Below are 19203 nucleotides of genomic sequence, written 5' to 3'. Positions count from 1 at the left end.
TACTTTGAAAATGACGTGATCGGACCGACATCTTTAGTATAAAGTAAGAATAAAGTAGTAATATTAAAGGATAAAGTTCCCAAAATTAAGTCCACAATACTACGCGAGTCATAATATTACAAGTTTAGAGACTAATTCTGCACAAGTAAAGTATCATGAGGAAAAAAGTATTTTTTAGTCCTAATTTTAATAAAGCAATATATGAGAATAAAGTCGTAATATCACGAGATTAGTTGTATTATTTAGAGAATAAAGTAACACGAGAAATAAAATTGTAATGTTACAAGCTTGAAGCTGCAATATTATGAGATTTAAGTTATAATGTATTGTAAAAGATAAATCGTATATCAAGAAAAATACTATAACATTTAATTCAATTCCCAAAAGTGTAATAATTAATAGTTGAAATAAAAACATCGATACATTAAACTTGAAATAAATTGATTTCACATGAATGTCTTTATTGATTGAACGTTTCCACTCCCATGCTTTTCACTCATTGGCTGTATGTCACCACCATATGGGCGTGGCTAGGCCACTCCCTTCTTCGAAAAAGGCTCGTAAGTCGACAACAGCCAGTCAAAGTCTCTGGTGAGCGCGTGACCACATTTTGGTGTTGGGGGTGAAAGGTCACGCGGGGATACGGCTGCGCAGATATTCCAGGACGGCGTCCGTTCCTTTTGCCACGATGGCGGCTCGCGGCGTTCGGAAAGGGTTGCCCTCCAGACTCAGGCATCTGAGCGACACAAGCATGCAAAAGTGACCCAAAATCAACAGGAAGTGGCCTGAAAATGCTCCAAAAAAAAAAATCAACAGGAGGTGAGTCAAATGCACAGTAAAATGGCTAGAAACAGAAAATGACAGCAAAATTTCAAAAGAACTGATTTGAAACCAATAGGGAGAGACCCAAAAATGCTCAAAAATCAACCGGAAGTGAACCACATACACAGGAAGTTACCAAGAAACCTCAAAATTAACAGTTAAGGGACAAAACCCAACTTTTGCCATCTACATATGCAATATCTACAGTCTCTAGCCTACCTGAGAGACGTGCAAAGACCCAGTTGAGGCGGCACGTTGAGCAGGTCGTTGTTGGACAGGTCCAGCGTGGACAAGCGGACCAGACCCAGCAAACGGGTGGGGTCCACGCCGCCCACCTGATTGTTTCCCAGCAGGATGCTTTCCAGCGACGGCATGTGGTACAATACCTCCGGGAAGCACGCCAACCTGCGGACGGGCCCGTCTTTCTCAGAGCGCGCGTGTGGACGCCGCGAGCTCGGAGGACGCCGCTTACCTGTTGTAGTTGAGGATGATGGAGTGAAGTTTGCTCAAGTTTTTCAACTCAGCCGGTAAGTCCCTCAGTTGGTTGTTCCTAGTGCACGTTGACAAAAAACAAAGTAGAGATTGAGATGCTATGCAAGCGCGGAGCTAACTTGATATGGCAAGTACCATGTCAACTCTTTGGCGGCAATACATGTACCACCGATTCGACTGTGGGGTTGGGAAATTGGATTGGACGTCTATCGCCGTCAACAGCAGCTAATGAGCTAAAGGAATTCTTAGTTAACTTTTTTGAATAGCATTTAAGCTAGCGATCTTTTGCTATGCAAGTTAGCCAATTGTCATAAACATTAGCATTATATAGCATTTAAGCTAGCGGACTTTTGCAATGCATTTAACCAATTGTTGTAAACGTTAGCATTTTATAGCATTTAAGCTAGCGGACTTTTTTAATGCCAATTAGCGAGTTGTTGTAAACATTAGCATTATATAGCATTTAACCTAGCGGACTTTTGCTATGCAATTTAGCCAATAGTCGTGTACATTAGCATTATATAGCACTTAACCTAGTGGACTTTTGCTATGCAATTAAGCCAATTGTCGTGAACATTAGCATTATATAGCATTTAAGCTAGTGAACTTCTGCTATGCAATTAAGCCAATTGTCGTGAACATTAGCATTATATAGCATTTAACCTAGCGGACTTTTGCTATGCATTTAAGCCAATTGTCGTGAACATTAGCATTATATAGCATTTAAGCTAGTGAACTTTTGCTATGCAAGTTAACCAAGTGTTGTGAACATTAGCATTATAGAGCATTTAAGATAGCAGACGTTTCCTATGCAAGTTGGCCAATTGTTGTAAAGATTAGCATTGTATAGCATTTAAGCTAGCAGACTTTTGCTATGCAAGTTGGCCAATTGATGAAAACATTAGCATTATATCGCATTCAAGCTAGCAGACTTTTGCTATCCGAGTTGGCAAATTGTTGTAAACGTTAGCATTATATAGCATTTAAGCTAGCGGACTTTTGCGATGCAAGTTAGCGAGTTGTTGTAAAAATTAGCATGATATAGCATTTAAGCTAGCGGACATTTGCTATGCAATTTAGCCAATTGTCGTGTACATAAACATTATATAGCATTTAAGATAGTGGACTTTTGCCATGCATGTTAGCCAATTGTCGTAAACATTAGCATTATATAGCATTTAAACTAGTGGACGTTAGCCAGTTGTTGTAAACATTAGCATTGTATAGCATTTAAGCTAGCGTACTTTTGCTATGCAAGTTGGCCAATTGCTGAACACATTAGCATTATATAGCATTTAAGCTAGCAGACGTTTGCTATGCAAGTTGGCCAATTGTTGTAAACATTAGCATTGTATAGCATTTAAGCTAGCAGACTTTTGCTATCCAAGTTAGCCAATTGTTGCATTGTTGCAATTGGCTAACTTGCATAGGAAAAGTCCGCTATCTTGAATGCGATATAATGCTAATGTTTACCAGTTACTTTCTGGTGCTCACCAGATTGATTAAATTGATTTCATTTCTGTCAATGTCCCTTTCGGGGCTCCGTAAAAAACAACAAGAAAAGGGAAAAACAGTAAATATTCGTATTATTTTTTTGTCTTAAATAACTCACATAAAAGCAGCCAACCCTCCCCGCACGTACCTGAGGTCGAGGTGCACGAGGTTGTGCAAGGAGCAGACAAGATCACAGCAGCTCAGCCTGTTGAACGCCAAGTTGAGGTCCGTCAGCGACGCCCGCGTCTCGGCTAACCTTCGTACTCAGGAACAGACCCTCCAATAAAACGTCGCCGTTTCAGAGGCTCGTCTCGTCTCACCTGGGCGGAACGTCGCTTAGCAGGTTCTTGCTGAAGTCGGCGGACGTGATGGCGATCTCGGCGGCGGCCCCAAAAAGCTCGTCCGGGATGCTCTCAGCCTTCTTGTCGCTGCAAGGAACCTCTCAATAGTCAAAAATTTTCATGCTGTTTCTTTGTTTTTCATTAAAATGATTTAATTTTAATCTTTTTTTTTTTTTTTTTTTTTAAATCAAAAAGTAAATACCGTATTGGCCCGAATATAAGATGGCCCTGATTATAAGATGACCCCCTCTTTTTCAAGACTCAAGTTTGAAAAAATACTTTTTGAACACCAAATGAATTTTTATACAGAAAATAATTACAGTACATCCGAAACAAATGATTGTAACAATATATTTGAGAGAAAAACATGTTGCCTCATTTAAATCTGAATATCTGAACTTTTATATATGTAAACATTTGTAAATGAATGGCTTCTGGTTTTTGAAATGTAAATAAACCAATCTATTGTGATAAAACCACAAAATTGCAATAACTGCATTAACCATCAAAGTGAAATCTAACTGTAGCTCTAGTCTTGAAACAAATCTGAATGAGGAAAAACACTGCAATAAAATAATGCAAACTGGTTAAACTTGAGAATAGCTGAGATCTCTCATGAGAGAACATCGCTTCAATGATATCTGGCGCCATCTAGCGTCATGAATGGGTATAATGTCTAGACCGCGAATATAAGACGACCCCCTCTTTTTCAGTTTTATTTCAAGGCAAAAAACACCGTCTTATATTCGGGACAATTCGGTATTCTCCTTTTATTTGTAAAAGTGACAGGACGCGTCCCAGAAATGCCCATAAATCAACAGTAAGTGAACAATGAACAGAAAGCAGCCCGTAAATACTTTACAATCAACAGAAAATTAACCAAAATGTTCCAGAAGTGATCTAAAATTACTGGTGCACAATAATTATTGGTCCGATAATTATCGGTATATATATTACAGTTTACAGTACACACTAGTATGGGAAATCAGTAGACCATTTGCAGGGCATTGCTGCCACCTGCTGGTCAGAATAATTCACTTTATTTTTTGTTCCAGTAGTTTGGTTCATTCACTTACACACTGCGGTGTCAAGCGGTAGCATTGACAATCGTGAGTGCTTTCTGTTATGTTTCCGCCTCGGAAATATATGTCTGTATGTATTTTATGTTTACTATACCATATGGATGTGCAATATATGTTTACTTCTGTGGTGAAGGGTCATATGTACAGAACCTATTAAGTTGTTGTGTTATAGAAACAAGCCAATGCTTTAGTTGCTCAAGCTAGTGTGCTATGCTATACATATAATAGTTGTGTATATAAGTGTATTGTGCAGTTTGTCGTATATTGAGCATTGAATATGTATTTTTCTGTTGTACTTTCACAATATTAAGACGAGTGTCTTCCCATAAAAGCAAGAAAAGACCAAGCCTTGTGGTTTATGGAAGTGCATTCATTCTTAGCTGGCTGACGGGCAGTGCAGACGTGAAACGCACTGTTTTGTTCATGTCATTATGAAAAATTTGATGATATCAAAGGTGTGTTATGCTATGTTGAATCCACCAGTTTTTTTGTTTTTTTTAAACTCCAGGTGTTCAAAAACTGTTATAAATTTTTTTAAAAATATCGGTTATCGATATCGGCTTTGAGGACCAGGAAGTTATCGGTATCTGTTTCAAAAAATGGATCTCGTGCACACCTACCTAAAATCAATAAGAAGTGACTTCAAACTGACATGAAGTGACCTGGAAATGCCCCAAAATCAACAGGAAGTGACCAATGAACATGAAATTGTCTAGAAATGCCATAAAATCTGCAGGAAATGATCCAAAATGTACCAGAAGTGACCCAAAATCAACAGGAAGTGACATAAAACTGACGAGAGTGACCTGGAAATGGCCCAAAATCGACAGGTTGTGACCACTGAACAGGGAGTAGCCCAGAAATACCTTATTATCATCAGGAAATGACCCAAAATGTACCAGAAGTGACCCAAAGGCAACAGGAAGTGATCCAAAATGAACTCATTGCCTGCCATTGACAGCACCATGGCAGGTCCAATCCATCTAGAGCAGTCAATGGCAGCCAATGAACTAATTGTAAATCTCTTCCTATTATTTTTCACTCACCTGTACGTCAGCGACTTCAACGTTTTGATACTGTGCACGTTGACAGCGGCCTGGCTGGGCAGCGTCATTGCAGTGGGCGTGTCTCCGGCGCTGTCGGGCTCTTCTAAAAGCGGGAAAATGCACACTAAGGAGTTGCGACACGACGTCCTAAAGTTAGCTAGGCTGATTAACTTACCTTTGATTCGTCCTCTCAGGTACTTGAGAATTTCATTGGTGCCTTTCTGGAATAAAGGAAGAGTGGCGGGTCATTCAGTGTTCATTCTCGGCCTGCAGCTGTTGATTATTTAAGTAGTCGATTAATCTATCGCCCCTAATTTACACGTTTGATTCCCATTTTTTTTAAACTGCTATTGCTTTATCTGAAATGAGGTGAAACTGTTTTGCTGAACAGGAAGTGACCCCAAAATGCCCCCAGATCAACAGAAAGTGACCCCATATCAGCAGGAAGTGACTGAAAATTAAAAGGACATGACTTATAAATGGATTGAAATCAACAGGAAGTGACATGATACCAACAGGAAGATATCCTAAACAGCCCCCACGTCATCACCTGTAATCAACAGGAAGTGACCCTGAAATGCCCCTAGGTCAAGAGCAAGTCACCAAACATCTCCTGGAAGTGATCCAGAAAAGCACCCCCATCAACAGGAAGTTATCTGTAATCAAGAGGAAGTGACCCTGAAATGCCCTTAGATCAACAGGAAGTGACTCGATATCAACAGGAAGCAACCATGAAACGCCCCCACATCAATAGGAAGTGACCCGTCATCAAAAGGAAGTGACCCGGAAACTCCCCTAGATCAACAGGAAGTAACCATGGAAAGCCCCCACATCAACAGGAAGTGTAGCAATATCAACAGTAATTGGCCTTAAAAAAGCCCACAAATCAACAGGAAGTGACCCAAAATCAAAAAGGAAGTCACCCTGAAAAGCCCCTACAATACAAACAGGAAGTGACCCAAAATCAACAGGAAGTGACCCCAAAAAAAACCCCAAATCAACAGGAAGTGACCCAAAATCAACAGGAAGCGACCATGAAACGGCCCCACATCAACAGGAAGTGACCTGTCATCAAAAGGAAGTGACCCCGAAACTCCCCTAGATCAACAGGAAGTAACCATGGAAAGCCCCCCAATCAACAGTAAGTTGCCCTAAAAAAAGCACCCAAATCAATAGAAAGTGACCCAAAATCAACAAGGAAGTGACCCTGAGAAGCCCCTACAACACCAACAGGAAGTGACCCAAAATCAACAGGAAGTGACCCTAAAAAGCCCCCAAATCAACAGGAAGTGACCCAAAATCAACAGGAAGCGACCTATAAATTCACCAAAATTAACAGGACGTGAACCACAAATACCTCTAAATCAACAGGCAGTGACCCAAAATCAACAGGAAGTGACCCTAAAAAAGCCCCCAAATCAACAGGAAGTGACCCAAAATCAACAGGAAGCGACCAATAAATTTACCAAAATTAACAGGAGGTGACCTGAATGACTCCAAAATGGACAAGGAAGTGACCCTGAACAGCCCACACATCAACAGGAAGTGACCCAATATCAACAGAATGTGACCCAAAAAAGCCCCCAAATCAACAGAAAGTGATCCAAAATCAACATATGACCATGAAAAGCCCCTGCATCAACAGCAAGTGACCCAATATCAACAGGAAGTGATCCTAAAAAAAATCCAACAAATCAACAGGAAGTAACCCAAAATCAACAGGAAGCGACCTATAAATTCACCAAAATTAACAGGAAGTGAACCAGAAATGCCCCTAGAACAACAGGAAGTAACCCAACATCAACAGGAAGTGACCATGAAAAGCCCCCTCATCAATAGGAAGTGACCCAATATCAACAGGAAGTGACCCTAAAAAAGGCCACAATTCAACAGGAAGTGACCCAAAATCAACAAAGACGTGACCGTGGAAAGTTCCCACATCAACAGCAGGTGACCCAATATCAACAGGAAGTGACCCTAAGAAAAGCCTCACCATCAACAGGAAGTGACCTGAATAACTGGAAAATGAACTCATTGACAGCCATATATTGAATGATTGAGTAAAGACGTACGGTCAGCAAGTCTCTCCTGATCCCCCGCAGAGGATTTCCCTCCAGCAGCAGCATCTTCAGGTCGGGCAGCAACCCGAGCCAGGCGGGGAGTCTGACGGGAAGAGTTACGTCACCACGTTTTACCACTGGGCGGCAGCGGCGGGACATACACGCCGATGTCGTTGTTGGTGAGGTCGAGCCGCGTGAGCGCGCTGAGGCCGGCCAGCTCGTCGGGCAGCGTCTTGATCTTGTTGTCTCGTAGCTCCAGTACGGACAGGACGCTCCAACTGGACGCCTGCTCGGCCGCCACGCTCTCTAACTGGTTGTTACCCACGTACAGCTCCTACGCATAGAGGGCGAAATGTCAAATTGGTGGCCATCTTGCGACAGGGACCCTCTTTGCAACGGAAGGATTTGCTCCACTAAAATGGGTGTGTTCATGGTAACCCGTAACAGGATTATTATCAAATTTGTAAGGTACATTTTGGGGTCAAAGGTGAAAGGTTACAAGGGCAAATTGTTTGCCTGTTTGCATGATGGTCGTCAATATAACTGAAGAACGAATAAAGGGATTAATAAAATTGCAAGATATGTTTGTAATATATAACTCAGGATGATCTTGAGGATTGTGGTCGAAGGTCAGGGGAACAAATGAAGGGATTAATAAACATGCAAGACATGTTTGTAGTATGGAACTGAAGAGGTGATCACATTTTGGGGTCAAAGTTGAAAGGTCACAGGGCCGAGTTGTTTGTGTTCAAGATGACACGAGCGCATATAAAGGGATGAATAAACAAACAAGATGTTTGTCATATGAAACAGCAGAGGTGATTACATTTTGAGGTCAAAGGTAAAAGGTCACAGGGCCAAATTGTTTTCTGTATGTTTTGCATTCAAGATATTTCAAGAACAAAGACAAAGAAATTAAACAAAACAAATATATGATTATTAAAGTTGCAGAATTTGTTTTGTAATATAAAACAGAATTGGTGATTAAATTTGGGGGTCAAGTGAAAGGTCACAGGGCCAAATTTGGTTTTCCCGTATGTTTGAGTTCAAAATGATCTTTTCTTCACTGTTGAATAACTAACTAAAGGAAATGTTTGAAGTATGAAACGTAAAAGGTTAATTCAATTTTGGGGTCAAAGGTTAAAGGTCAAAGGGGCACATTTTTTGTCTGTATATTTGTGTTTAAGATAACTCAAAAACATTGAACCAGATGGTTGTCAAACTTGTAAGATATGCTGATAATATGAAATAGTCAGGTGATCCAATTTTGGGGTCAAAGGTGAAAGGTCACGACGCCAAATTGTTTGTCCATATATTTGTGTTCAAGATTATCTGTTTCTTCATTCTTATTATTAAAAGTTACAGGATGTGTGTGTAATATGAAAGACAACAGGTGATTAAATTTTGGGGTCAAAGGTGAAAGGTCACAGGGGCACCTCTTTTCTCTGTATATTTGTGTTTAAGATAACTCCAAAACAAAGAACCGGATGGTTGTCAAATTTGTAAGCTATGCTTATGATACGAAATGGAAGAGGTGATCCAATTTTGGGGTCAAAGGTAAAAAAGGTCATAGGGCCTAATTGTTTGTCCATATATTTGTGTTCAAGATGATGTTTCTTCATTCTTGAGTTATAAATTTAAAGTTACAGGATATGTTTGTAATATAAAACAGAAGGGGTGATTAAATTTTAGGGTCAAAGATATAAGGGCCAAATTGTTTGTCCGCTCTGCATGTTTGTGTTTAAGATGATGTTTCTTCATTATTGAGTTATTATCAAAGTTACAGGATGTGTGTGTAATATGAAACGCAAGAGGTGATAAAATTTTGGGGTCAAAGGTGAAAGGTCACAGGGGCACGTTTTTACTCTGTATATTTGTGTTAAGATAACTCCAAAACAAAGAACCGGATGGTTGTCAAATTTGTAAGCTATGCTTCTAATTAAAGATACACGATAATATCGGTGGCCGATAATTATCGGCCGATAATGGCAATTATGACGTCACACAGATAATCCAGATAATAAAAAATTCAACCGATAATGCAATCCGATAATTATATACTTGATTTAGCCTCCAAATGTGCACAACCGAAGAATTCAGCACGCCGCCTCCTCAATCCCTCCCCTCTCTGAAGCCCCTGAGGGAGGAGGGGTTGAGGAGGCGGAGTTACACGACAAGAAATAGTTGAATATTATGGCGGCTGTTACTAAAAAAACGACGCTCTCGCCATTTGCGAAACATGTACCGTAGAAGTTCCACGAGGCCGAAAGAAAGCGTCCTCATTCAAAACCACTAACCCAGCATCCATTTAAAACTGCATCAAGATTTTTGGAACGACTACCAGGCTGCTAATGCTAGCAGGAATGCTAAAGCTATTGTAAACACTAAATTAAACTAGGGGCTTGTGACGATACCGAGTCGGGTTGTTTGGGAAAGCAGCCCAAGGCGGGTGGTAAACTCGCATCTAAGGCTAAACACCTGCACGACTGGAGACCGATAGTCGGCAAGTAGCCGTCTTCCGACGGAGCCCGCCGCTCTGGCCGGTCCGGCAGGCCGCCGCCGCCCCGCCAACGCCTGGTTCCCCAGCTTCAGGACCTCCGGCGAACACCCTGGTTTCTCGAGCGTTCCCTCACGGCGTGTGAGCAGAGCCAGGCCCCGAATACGCCGCGGCAAACCGGCCGGTGCGGGCGGATTATCCGGTACGAACGTAGCCGCCGCCGAGACGAGACGAGATTTTTTTTTTTTAACCGAAATGACCCGAGAGCCAAAGCCCTGGATAAAAAAATAATGCAGTTTATACGACCACCATTCTTCATGAAAAACATGCCAATCACATTTTCACCACTACATTTGGAAAAAGTGATGTCCAGTAAGCAAGCTTATCATGACGACACAGTGGTTAGATGATAATTTAAACATGGGGAAAATGAAGTCAGCCCGTCAATAATGCATTCAGTATGTAAAACGACGAGCGGTCAGATGACTTTGTAATGCTGCCTTTATTTTCGGCTTAACAAAACAACACGCACGGAGATGCGAGCTCCAACTGCATCCAAATACTACTGCCGTTTATCAGTTTAGCTGCTGTAAAGCGAATGTCGTGAAAGCCGCAAATGTAAACAAAGCGCTGCAGAATGGGTACATGACATCTCGCTCTTTTGAGTTAATCATTTTCACAGTGTGCAACAAAGCATATAACATTAGCAATCACTTTTCAAATTAATTTAACTTATTTGTCTGCTCAATTACAGTCACAGTAGATAATCTAAACTTATTGGCACTTATTAACACTTATTAATTTAAATATGCACATTCCTGTTGTAATGAAATAACAATAATATTCTGTAGCCACAAATATTCAAAATTTTTTCTTCTTCCAAGTTTTTTTAGGATTAAGTATAATAATGTATTGCTTAAAATAAGGCTGTTAAGATTATTTTCAGCTAGCTATTTTTCTTCCAAGAAATCTGAGAGAAATACACCTGAAGCGCTGGTAGATAATTTCACTTATTTCCAATAGATTTACACTTAAAACTGACTAGTTTTAAGGAAGTGTGTTTTGCAGTGTATTAATGTTATCTTAGGAATGGCTTACTTTTAAAGGCATTTTTGTGCAACTTAGGTATTTACTCTGTAAGTAATTGTTGCCAAAAGTTTACCATTACACAATGTCAGACAATGTCATTATTTAGATGTTGGAATTGACGACTTGTTCATATTTTATGCTGAAAAAAAAGAGCAATAAATTATATTTTTGCACAGTAATATTTTCTTTTGTTTAAATTTTTACATAAATCTTTTAATAGAATTATCGGCTTGACATTATCGGTTATCGGTAGGAATGAGGAGGAAATTATCGGTTATCGGTATCGGTTGAAAAATGTATTATCGTGCATCACTACTTATAATATAAAATGGAAGAGGTGATTCAATTTTGGGGTCAAAGGTAAAAGGTCACAGGGCCAAAATTTTTGTTTGTATGTTTTTGTTCAAGATATCTTAAGAACGAAAAAACAGATTATTCTCAAAGCTTGCAAGATATGTTTGTAACATAAAACAGAAGGGGTGATTAAATTTTAGGGTCAAAAGATGAAAGGTCCCAGGGCCACATTTTTGTCTGTATATTTGTGTTCAAAATAACCATCTTTGTTCTTCAGTGATAAAACCTGAAGCATATGTTTGTTTATGCAAGAGGTGATTACATTTTGAGGTAAAAGGTGAATGGTCACAGGGCCAAATTGTTTGTGTGCAAGATGACTTGAGCGCAAATAAAGGGATTAATAAACATGCAAAATGTTTGTCCTATGAAACAGCAGAGGTGATTACATTTTGGGGTCGGAGGTGAAAGGTCACTGGGCCAATTTGTTTTCTGTATGTTTGCGTTTAAGATATTTCAAGAAAAAAAGAAACAGACTATTATCAAAGCTTGCAAGATATGTTTGTAACATAAAACAGAAGGGGTGATTAAATTTTAGGGTCAAAGGTGAAAGGTCACAGGGCCACATTTTTTGTCTGTATATTTGTGTTCAAGATAACCATCTTTGTTCTTGAGTGATAAAACCTGAAGGATATGTTTTTAATATGAAATAGATGAGGTTATAAAATTTGGGGGTCAAAGGTGAAAGGTCATAGGCTAACACGCCCACTACCACTAACGTGTCTCAGGATTCACTCCCTGTGTTAGCGTCTGACCTTGAGCGCTGGAGCGTGAAGCGGCGGGAGTTGGCGCAGCTTGTTGTGTCGCAGGTAGAGCTGCTCCAGGGCCACCATTTGCGAGAGGCAGGCGGGAACGTCACTCAGCTGGTTGCCGCTACAGTCCAGCAGCTTCACATCTGCGAGCAATCGGGAAAATTCATTTTCCACGCCAAGTTAACCAGTTCTAAAACCAACTCCTTCGCCCAAAGAAACATAACGTTATCTGTGGAGGGGCTTACTGGCGAGCAGCGCCAGGCTGTCGGGCAAAGAGGTTAGCTTGTTGCGGCACAGATGGAGCTTCTGCAGGCGGCTGAGGTGGCCCAAGCCGGACGGGAGCTCCGTCAGCCGGTTGTCAGAAATGTCCTACGAACAGAAAAGGCGGGAACACCAGTATTTACTGGAAAGAATTTGAAGATTCTGGAGTATTTCTAATTTCTGATAAAAAATAATGCCCGCCACTGGACATTTTTTGGAGCTCCACAAAGTCAAAGATGGAGTTGGGAAGGTTGAAATTGGTCAAAAATAAAATGTCAATAGGATTTGATGGCAGATTATGGTCAAAAATAATGACCATTTGGTCAAAATTGTGAATGATGAAAACTTTTTTTGTAATATGTGCAAAAGTGAATGATGTTAAGCTTGTACTAAAATGTGCTACTGGGGAAGTAAGGAAGTTTTTGGTAAAAAATAATGACTTCCAATAGAGATTTTTGGTGGGTTGTTGTGAACAATGATGTTCCCTACCAGTCTCTAGTTGATTTGAGGTCACTTCCTGTAGATTTTGGCTATTTACCAGGAAGATTTTAGTTAAAAAAATAATGGCCGCCATTGGAAGTTGGAACAGTTGAAATTGGTAGCCCCCCCCAAAAAACAAAACACATTTGTAATGAAAAGCACATTTTTGTAGTAATATTTTAAAATGTTGTGAACCTTGTACTTGAATTGGGGAAGTGAGGAGTTTTTCGATCAAAAATCATGATCACCAATGGAGATTACTTTTGGGGAGTCATTTCACAAAGTTCACAAAGTTGAAGATGGAAGCTGTAACGTGTTGAAATTGGTCAAAAATGATTTTCTTCTAGGTCATAGTTAAATGTTAATTGGATTTGATGGGAGGTTTTGGTCAAAAATAATGATCATTTGGTCAAAAATGTGAATGTGCGGAGAACTTTTATAGTAATGTGTTGAAATGTGAATGGCATCTACCTTGTACTTGAATATGCCAATGGGTAAGTGAGGAAGTTTTTGGTCAAAAATAATGATGGCCAATGAAGTTTTTTTTGTGGGTCCGAGATGTTGAATATATGAAATTGGTTTTCTGGGTTGTAGTTAAATGTCAATATGTGAATGTGATAAAAATTGTGAATTTTTTTAATGTGCATTGGGGGAGTGAGGACGTTTTTGGTCAAAAATCATGACCTACGATGGAGATACTTAACCAAGGGACAAGATGTTGAAAATTAAGTTGGTACAGTTGAAATTGAACAAAAAACATTTTTTTGAGGGGGTGGGTGGGTCATAGTTATATGTTAATGGTATGTGATGAGAGGTTTTGGTAAAAAATAATGATTATTTGGTCAAAAAGTGTGATGAAAAGTGCCCACTTCTGTAGTAATATGTTGAAATGTGAATGATGTGAACATTGTAATTAAATGGGTCATTTGAGGAAGTGAGGTAGTTTTTGCTAAAAAATAATGACCGCCAATAGAGATAATTTTTGGGGGGTCAAAACGTTGGAAAAGAAGTTGGTACATTTGAAATAAGTCAAAAAACTTTTTTTTTTTTTTTTTTTTGGGGGGGGTCCTTATTAGATGTTAATGAGATCTAATGGGAAGTTTTGGTCAAGAATAATGTCCATTTGGTTAAAAAATGTGAATGTGCGGAGCGCTTTTATAGTAACAATATGTTGAAGTGTGAATGTGCCAATGGAAAAGTGAGGACAATTCCGGTCAAAAATAATGATCCCCAATGAAGATTTTTTTGTGGGTCCGAGGTATGAAGATATGAAATTGGCCAAAAAGTATTTTTCTGGGTCGTAGTTAAATGTCAAATACGTGAACATGTGATGAAAAGTGTCAATTTTTGTCATGTGCATTGGAGACGTTTTTGGTCAAAAATCATGACCGCCAGCAGAGATAATATTTCAGGTGACAAGACGTTGAATATGAAGTTGGTACGGTTGAAATTAGGCAAAAAAATACACTTTTTTTCGGGTCGTAGTTAAATGTCAATGGGATTTGATGGGAAGTTTTTGGTCAAAAATAATGACAGTCAAAGGAGATTTTTTGGGTGACGTTCCCCTACCAGTTCGGTGAGCGCGTCCATTTGTCGCAGCTCCTCGGGCAACACCTCCAGCAGGTTTTGCTGCAGCGTCAGGCTACGGAGGTTCTTCAGCGAGTAGACCTCCAGCGGCAGAGACGTCAGTTGGTTGTGACTACCAAAACCACACCGCAAATGTCATTGGCTGCCATTGTTGTTTTCGTTAACTCTAGTAGACGTCCAATCCGGTTGAAGAGGAAGGTTGGCACCGAATGATTCGCTGCCATCCCTTCCACTCCAAATTAATTGGATGTCTATGCCGGTTAATGGCAAGCAATTTGTTTTATTTTGGGACGTTTGAGGTCATTTGCTATAGATTTTCACCCACTTCCTGTTGATTTCGGGGCATTTCTGGGTCACTTCCTGTTGATTTTTTAGCATTTACGGGTCACTTCCTGTTGACTTTGAGTTACAGAACAGGAAGCTACCAACCCTCCCGCTTCAATTGGATTGGACGTCCACTCGTGATAAACTCATTGAAATTGACGGCAGAAGCAAGAAAAGACTTTTCGTCGCCCCCACCAAAAATGGCCTCAGGGTAGGCGGCCATGTTGGAAGGGGCAAAGTTCCCATTATAGTCAATACATTGAGATTCAAATGAAGTCATAACTAACTTACGAAAGATGATTTTATCAATGTCAGTCATCGTCAATGGCACTGAATGAGCTGACATGTAACGCACTGGTGTCAAACTCAAGGCCCGAGGGCCAGATCCGGCCCGCCACGTCAGTTTGCCTGGTCCGTAAATTGATTTTTTTTCTTTAATTGACAGCTTTAGCGCTATGAAAGAAATGCTAGCGTGCTCACCTGAGTCGCAGCTGCTGAAGCTCCTGCAGCTCTCCCAAAGTGCCCGGCAACGTCTGTAGTTGATTGTCATGTAGCTATGGCACAGGCATTTTTTTTTTTTTTTGCCATTAGTCCATTAATCAGTTTGTATATGAATCACATTAATTGCTGTTCAAATTACAAAAATCATCATCATATTTACTGTATTATTTTTTGAGCCTTTTAATGTAAAATAATATTTTCTTATTTAAAATAGTTTTAATTATTTTATTTCCTAACTATTAATAATCTTATATTATTAAAATTTAAAATATAATACTTTTTTTTAAAAAATTTGACAAGTAAAAAAATATCGATCATATGACCAAGTTCTTGTATTTTTTCCCCCATTAATAAATGTCGATAAAATAAACACCCTAAAAATTTAAACATTAATGGAAAAATATGATTATTAATATAAAATGTTTATTTTTCCATGTTTTTATTGTTGTAATTTTTTTAAATGAAAAAAAGGTAAACAGGGAATATTCTCGTTTTATTTATGTGTTTTATTTATTTTTTGAAAATATATGCTAAATAAATATATTAAAAAAACAAAACAAAAAAAAATTTAAAATAATATTAATATATTAGATATATAATTACAATTTTTTAAATTCCATTTTGTTAAATTTTAAAATAAAAAAATAAATCTAATTTTAAAAAGATTTTAAAAAACAACGTTTTATCTTTTTTTTTTTTTGAGTTTGATTAAAATATGAACAAAATTAAATCCAATTTGAAATAGTTTAAAGAAGAAAATAAAAATACAGCTAAAAATCAAAATATCCTAAAATAAAATTTAATAAATTTATTTAAAATGAAATAATTGTATTAATTAAAAAAAAATTAGTAGAGTAAAAAATTTACAAATAAAAAAAGATTAATTAATTCATGAAGTTTTATGTACATTTTAATTCCCAAAAAATAATTTTCTTTCTTTTAATTTTTTATTTTATTTTAATTATTTTCATTTTTAATTAATTTTCAATTTTTTTCAATTAATTTAAAAAAAAAAAATTATTTTAAGTTGTATTTTTCACTATATTTTTGTGTGTTTTAAATGTTAACAAATTCAAGACTTAAAAAAAAAAAAAAAACTTTTGGAGCATGTTGAGGTACTTGATCCGAGCCGCTGAACGAGAGCGAGACGTACGTCGAGCGTGGTGAGTGCGGGCAGCAGTCGGATGTCTTCGGACAAGCGGGTGAGACGGTTGGACGACAGCAGCAACTTGGTGAGGTCCGTCTGCTCCCACCAGCGATCTGAAGCGCCGAACGAGGCGTCGCCCCGGGCCTCTTCGGGCGTGTCCACATTCAGGCGGTACACGCTCGCCGGGACTGACGGGCAAGACAAAAAAAAATGACATTGGCTACTATTACTACAATACTATACTCTATCATTTTCATTCTTATGTAAATATCATACTAATTAACTATTAGCACGGGGTTACGTAGGCTTCTCAAAAGTGTTGATAATGATTGCAAAAGCATCGATATTCAGTTATAGTAGAGTACCCAGATTATCCAGTACCAAGAGCGAGACAGATGTCTGAGAATATATTACTTAGTGAGATAAATGTGGCAATGCAATGACAGTGACATTTGAGTATGGTGACAGCAGCTGACATCTGGCTTACGCTGCCTTCATGTGGTGTCGGAAATATGGTGAATACCACTTGTCGAGTTGAAAATTGCATGTCAACGACCCTCAGGTGGTACTTTCTACTGAAATACTGGGATTTTATTATGATGCCGGAGTTTCCGAAATGGGTTGGCATTTTTTCAAGATGGCGGCGCGCAAACAAGAAGTTGTGAATGGTAAGAAAGGAACTATACATTTTTTGTCATAAATCATCATCAATTTGCACGGGTTTTTTTTTTACGCCAGCACAATAACGTAGTGTACAGATTTTTAAAACTTATTTTTTCAACAAGTGTTTGCTCAAATGTACAGTAACAAAAACTTATCATTTGCATTTAGATGCATTTTCTTCTTGTTGTAGATGTGTTTAAACCGTTTTGCCCATGCAACAAACTAGAATGAAGTTAGTTAGTGATCTTCTTTCACAGAGCATGTGAAGGCAGCATTAATGCGGATCTAGTTCTCTTAGAAAATACGACTTTAAGGGACATTCACAAGAAATTTTCCACTCGACAAGTGCTATTTATTTACCATATTTACGACACCACATGAAGGCAGCATCAGTGTATCGTCCCATGACTCCCATCCCTATTTCAAAGTACACGCTGGCTCAGTTGACTACAAATTACAATATTATATTTATCAAATGCCACTGACACTAAATGGCCGACCCGTGACAACGGTCGTCTCGATTGGTTGACAGCTATCTTTGAAACAGCTTTCAATCTGGCTTGTTTTCGTTAGTTTTGCTTGGGTAGCTTGGAGGAAGACGCACCTTCTTCGAGGTTACGATTGGTCAGGTTGAGACTTCCGCTCTTCCGGGCCGCTCTAAGGAGTCCATACGGGACACTGGGCTCGCTTTTGGGGGTTCTGAAGCCCCGCAGTGAGTCAGAAACGTCCTGCTGCGCGCCTCTCAAACGGGACATGTTTCTTGTTTTCGTTTACTAGCTAAACAGTGCTTCTTCGCTTTCTGTCTCCCGCTCATACGGGACTACTTCCGGTTTCCGTCTTCTTCGTGCCTCACTTCCGCCTGGCGTCACATAACTTCGGCAAAAGAAGGAAAATTAAGTTTAATGTGTTGTACGTGTATTATACTGTATTGTATTGCTTCTCGTAGGTCTGTATCTTTTTAAACGTTATTATTGAGTTTAACATACTGTGTATCGCGTTATTTTTTTGCAAAGTAAAAAAAAAAAAAAAGGTAAATAAACGGAAAATTAACGGTGTGTATTCATTCATTTCCCGAACCGCTTAATGATGATCAATATCAGTATTACTGTACTATGAAAAGTCACTATTGAAAAGAAAAATATAATTAAAAAAAAAGTAAAATTTAGAAACGCAGTTCTGTTTTAAGAAAATTCACTTTTCACAACAAAAGCTATCTTTTTTTCTAATCTATAAACCACAAGAGTACAAAAATTAAACACAAATAAATGTCATTAAAGGGTTATTTCAAATATATAATCCGATATTTATGCATTTAACCCTTTTAAGGCTGAAAATAATGGACGGCAGATTAAAATGAATTAAACTTGGAAATAAAAAAATCAAATATAATTTTTCATAAAGTTGTACCTAGGGCTGTCAAAATTATCGCGTTAACGGGCGGTAATTAATTTTTTAAATTAATCATGTAAAAATATTTGACGCAATTAACGCACATGATGCCCCGCTGAAAAAGATTAAAATAACAGCAGTGTAATGTCCGCTTGTTACTTGTTTTTTGGCGCCCTCTGCTAGCGCTTGGGTCCAAATGAGTTTATGGGTGTCAGCACAATGAGTGGTGAGCATGGTGTAATTATTGACATCAACAATGGCGAGCTACTAGCTTTTTTTAATTGAAAATTTTACAAATTATAATAAAACGAAAACATTGAGGGGTTTTAATATAAAATTTCTATAACTTAAACTAACATTTATCTTTTAAGAACTACAAGTCTTTCTATTCATGGATCGCTTTAAGAGAATGTTAATAATGTTAATGCCATTTTGTTGATTTGTTATAATAAACAAATACAGTACTTATGTTCCGTATGTTGAATGTATATATCTGTCTTGTGTCTTATCTTTCCATATCAACAATAATTTACAGAAAAATATGGCATATTTTATAGATGGTTTGAATTGCGATTAATTACGATTAATTTTTAAGCTGTAATTAACTCGATTAAAGATTTTAATCGTTTGACAGCCCTAGAACTTGTACCGTATTTGTATGATACTTCAGGTTTTTCCGGGTAGAAAAAAATATATTGCTCAGAATTTATGTATTAAACATGATACATAAGGCTTCTAAACTATATAGCCCTTTTGTTTTTAATAATTTTATTTCTATTAATATTTTTTCCCCCAATTTTTATGTCATTAATTCATCCAAAAACT

General features: G+C 38.3%; 1 protein-coding gene across 2 annotated transcripts; it reads right to left on the bottom strand.

Moving 5' to 3' along the window:
- Positions 1–440: 440 nt before the first annotated feature.
- Positions 441–17825, bottom strand: lrrc40 (leucine rich repeat containing 40). Of its 2 annotated transcripts, none has more exons than XM_057841871.1 (15): positions 17594–17825; positions 16333–16514; positions 15159–15232; positions 14337–14466; positions 12272–12395; positions 12030–12169; positions 7499–7671; positions 7350–7440; positions 5453–5498; positions 5278–5380; positions 3129–3236; positions 2957–3064; positions 1295–1372; positions 1042–1227; positions 441–736 (listed from the first exon to the last, which is right to left on the bottom strand). In XM_057841871.1, exons 1-15 carry the CDS (start codon positions 17742–17744, stop codon positions 631–633), a joined length of 1800 nt encoding a protein of 599 aa, XP_057697854.1. In that variant the 5' UTR covers positions 17745–17825; the 3' UTR covers positions 441–630. The 2 variants fall into 2 exon arrangements, with proteins under 2 accessions (XP_057697854.1, XP_057697855.1); XM_057841872.1 differs by having other exon boundaries at positions 2957–3013.
- Between the last annotated feature and the right edge of the window lie 1378 nt (positions 17826–19203).

Source organism: Corythoichthys intestinalis, chromosome 7 (assembly GCF_030265065.1).
Source record: "Corythoichthys intestinalis isolate RoL2023-P3 chromosome 7, ASM3026506v1, whole genome shotgun sequence".
Classification (NCBI taxonomy): domain Eukaryota; kingdom Metazoa; phylum Chordata; class Actinopteri; order Syngnathiformes; family Syngnathidae; genus Corythoichthys; species Corythoichthys intestinalis.
The sequence above is the reverse complement of the archived record's forward strand: the minus strand, read 5'-3'. Positions and strand labels throughout refer to the sequence as shown.

Excerpts from the sequence above, each read along its gene's own strand:
- lrrc40 (XM_057841871.1), bottom strand. The coding sequence starts at position 17,744 with ATGTCCCGTTTGAGAGGCGCGCAGCAGGACGTTTCTGACTCACTGCGG. Across the intron at positions 5,381-5,452 it reads CCTGAGAGGACGAATCAAAG|AAGAGCCCGACAGCGCCGGA; the intron begins GTAAGTTAATCA and ends TCCCGCTTTTAG. Across the intron at positions 1,228-1,294 it reads ATCATCCTCAACTACAACAG|GTTGGCGTGCTTCCCGGAGG; the intron begins GTAAGCGGCGTC and ends GCCCGTCCGCAG.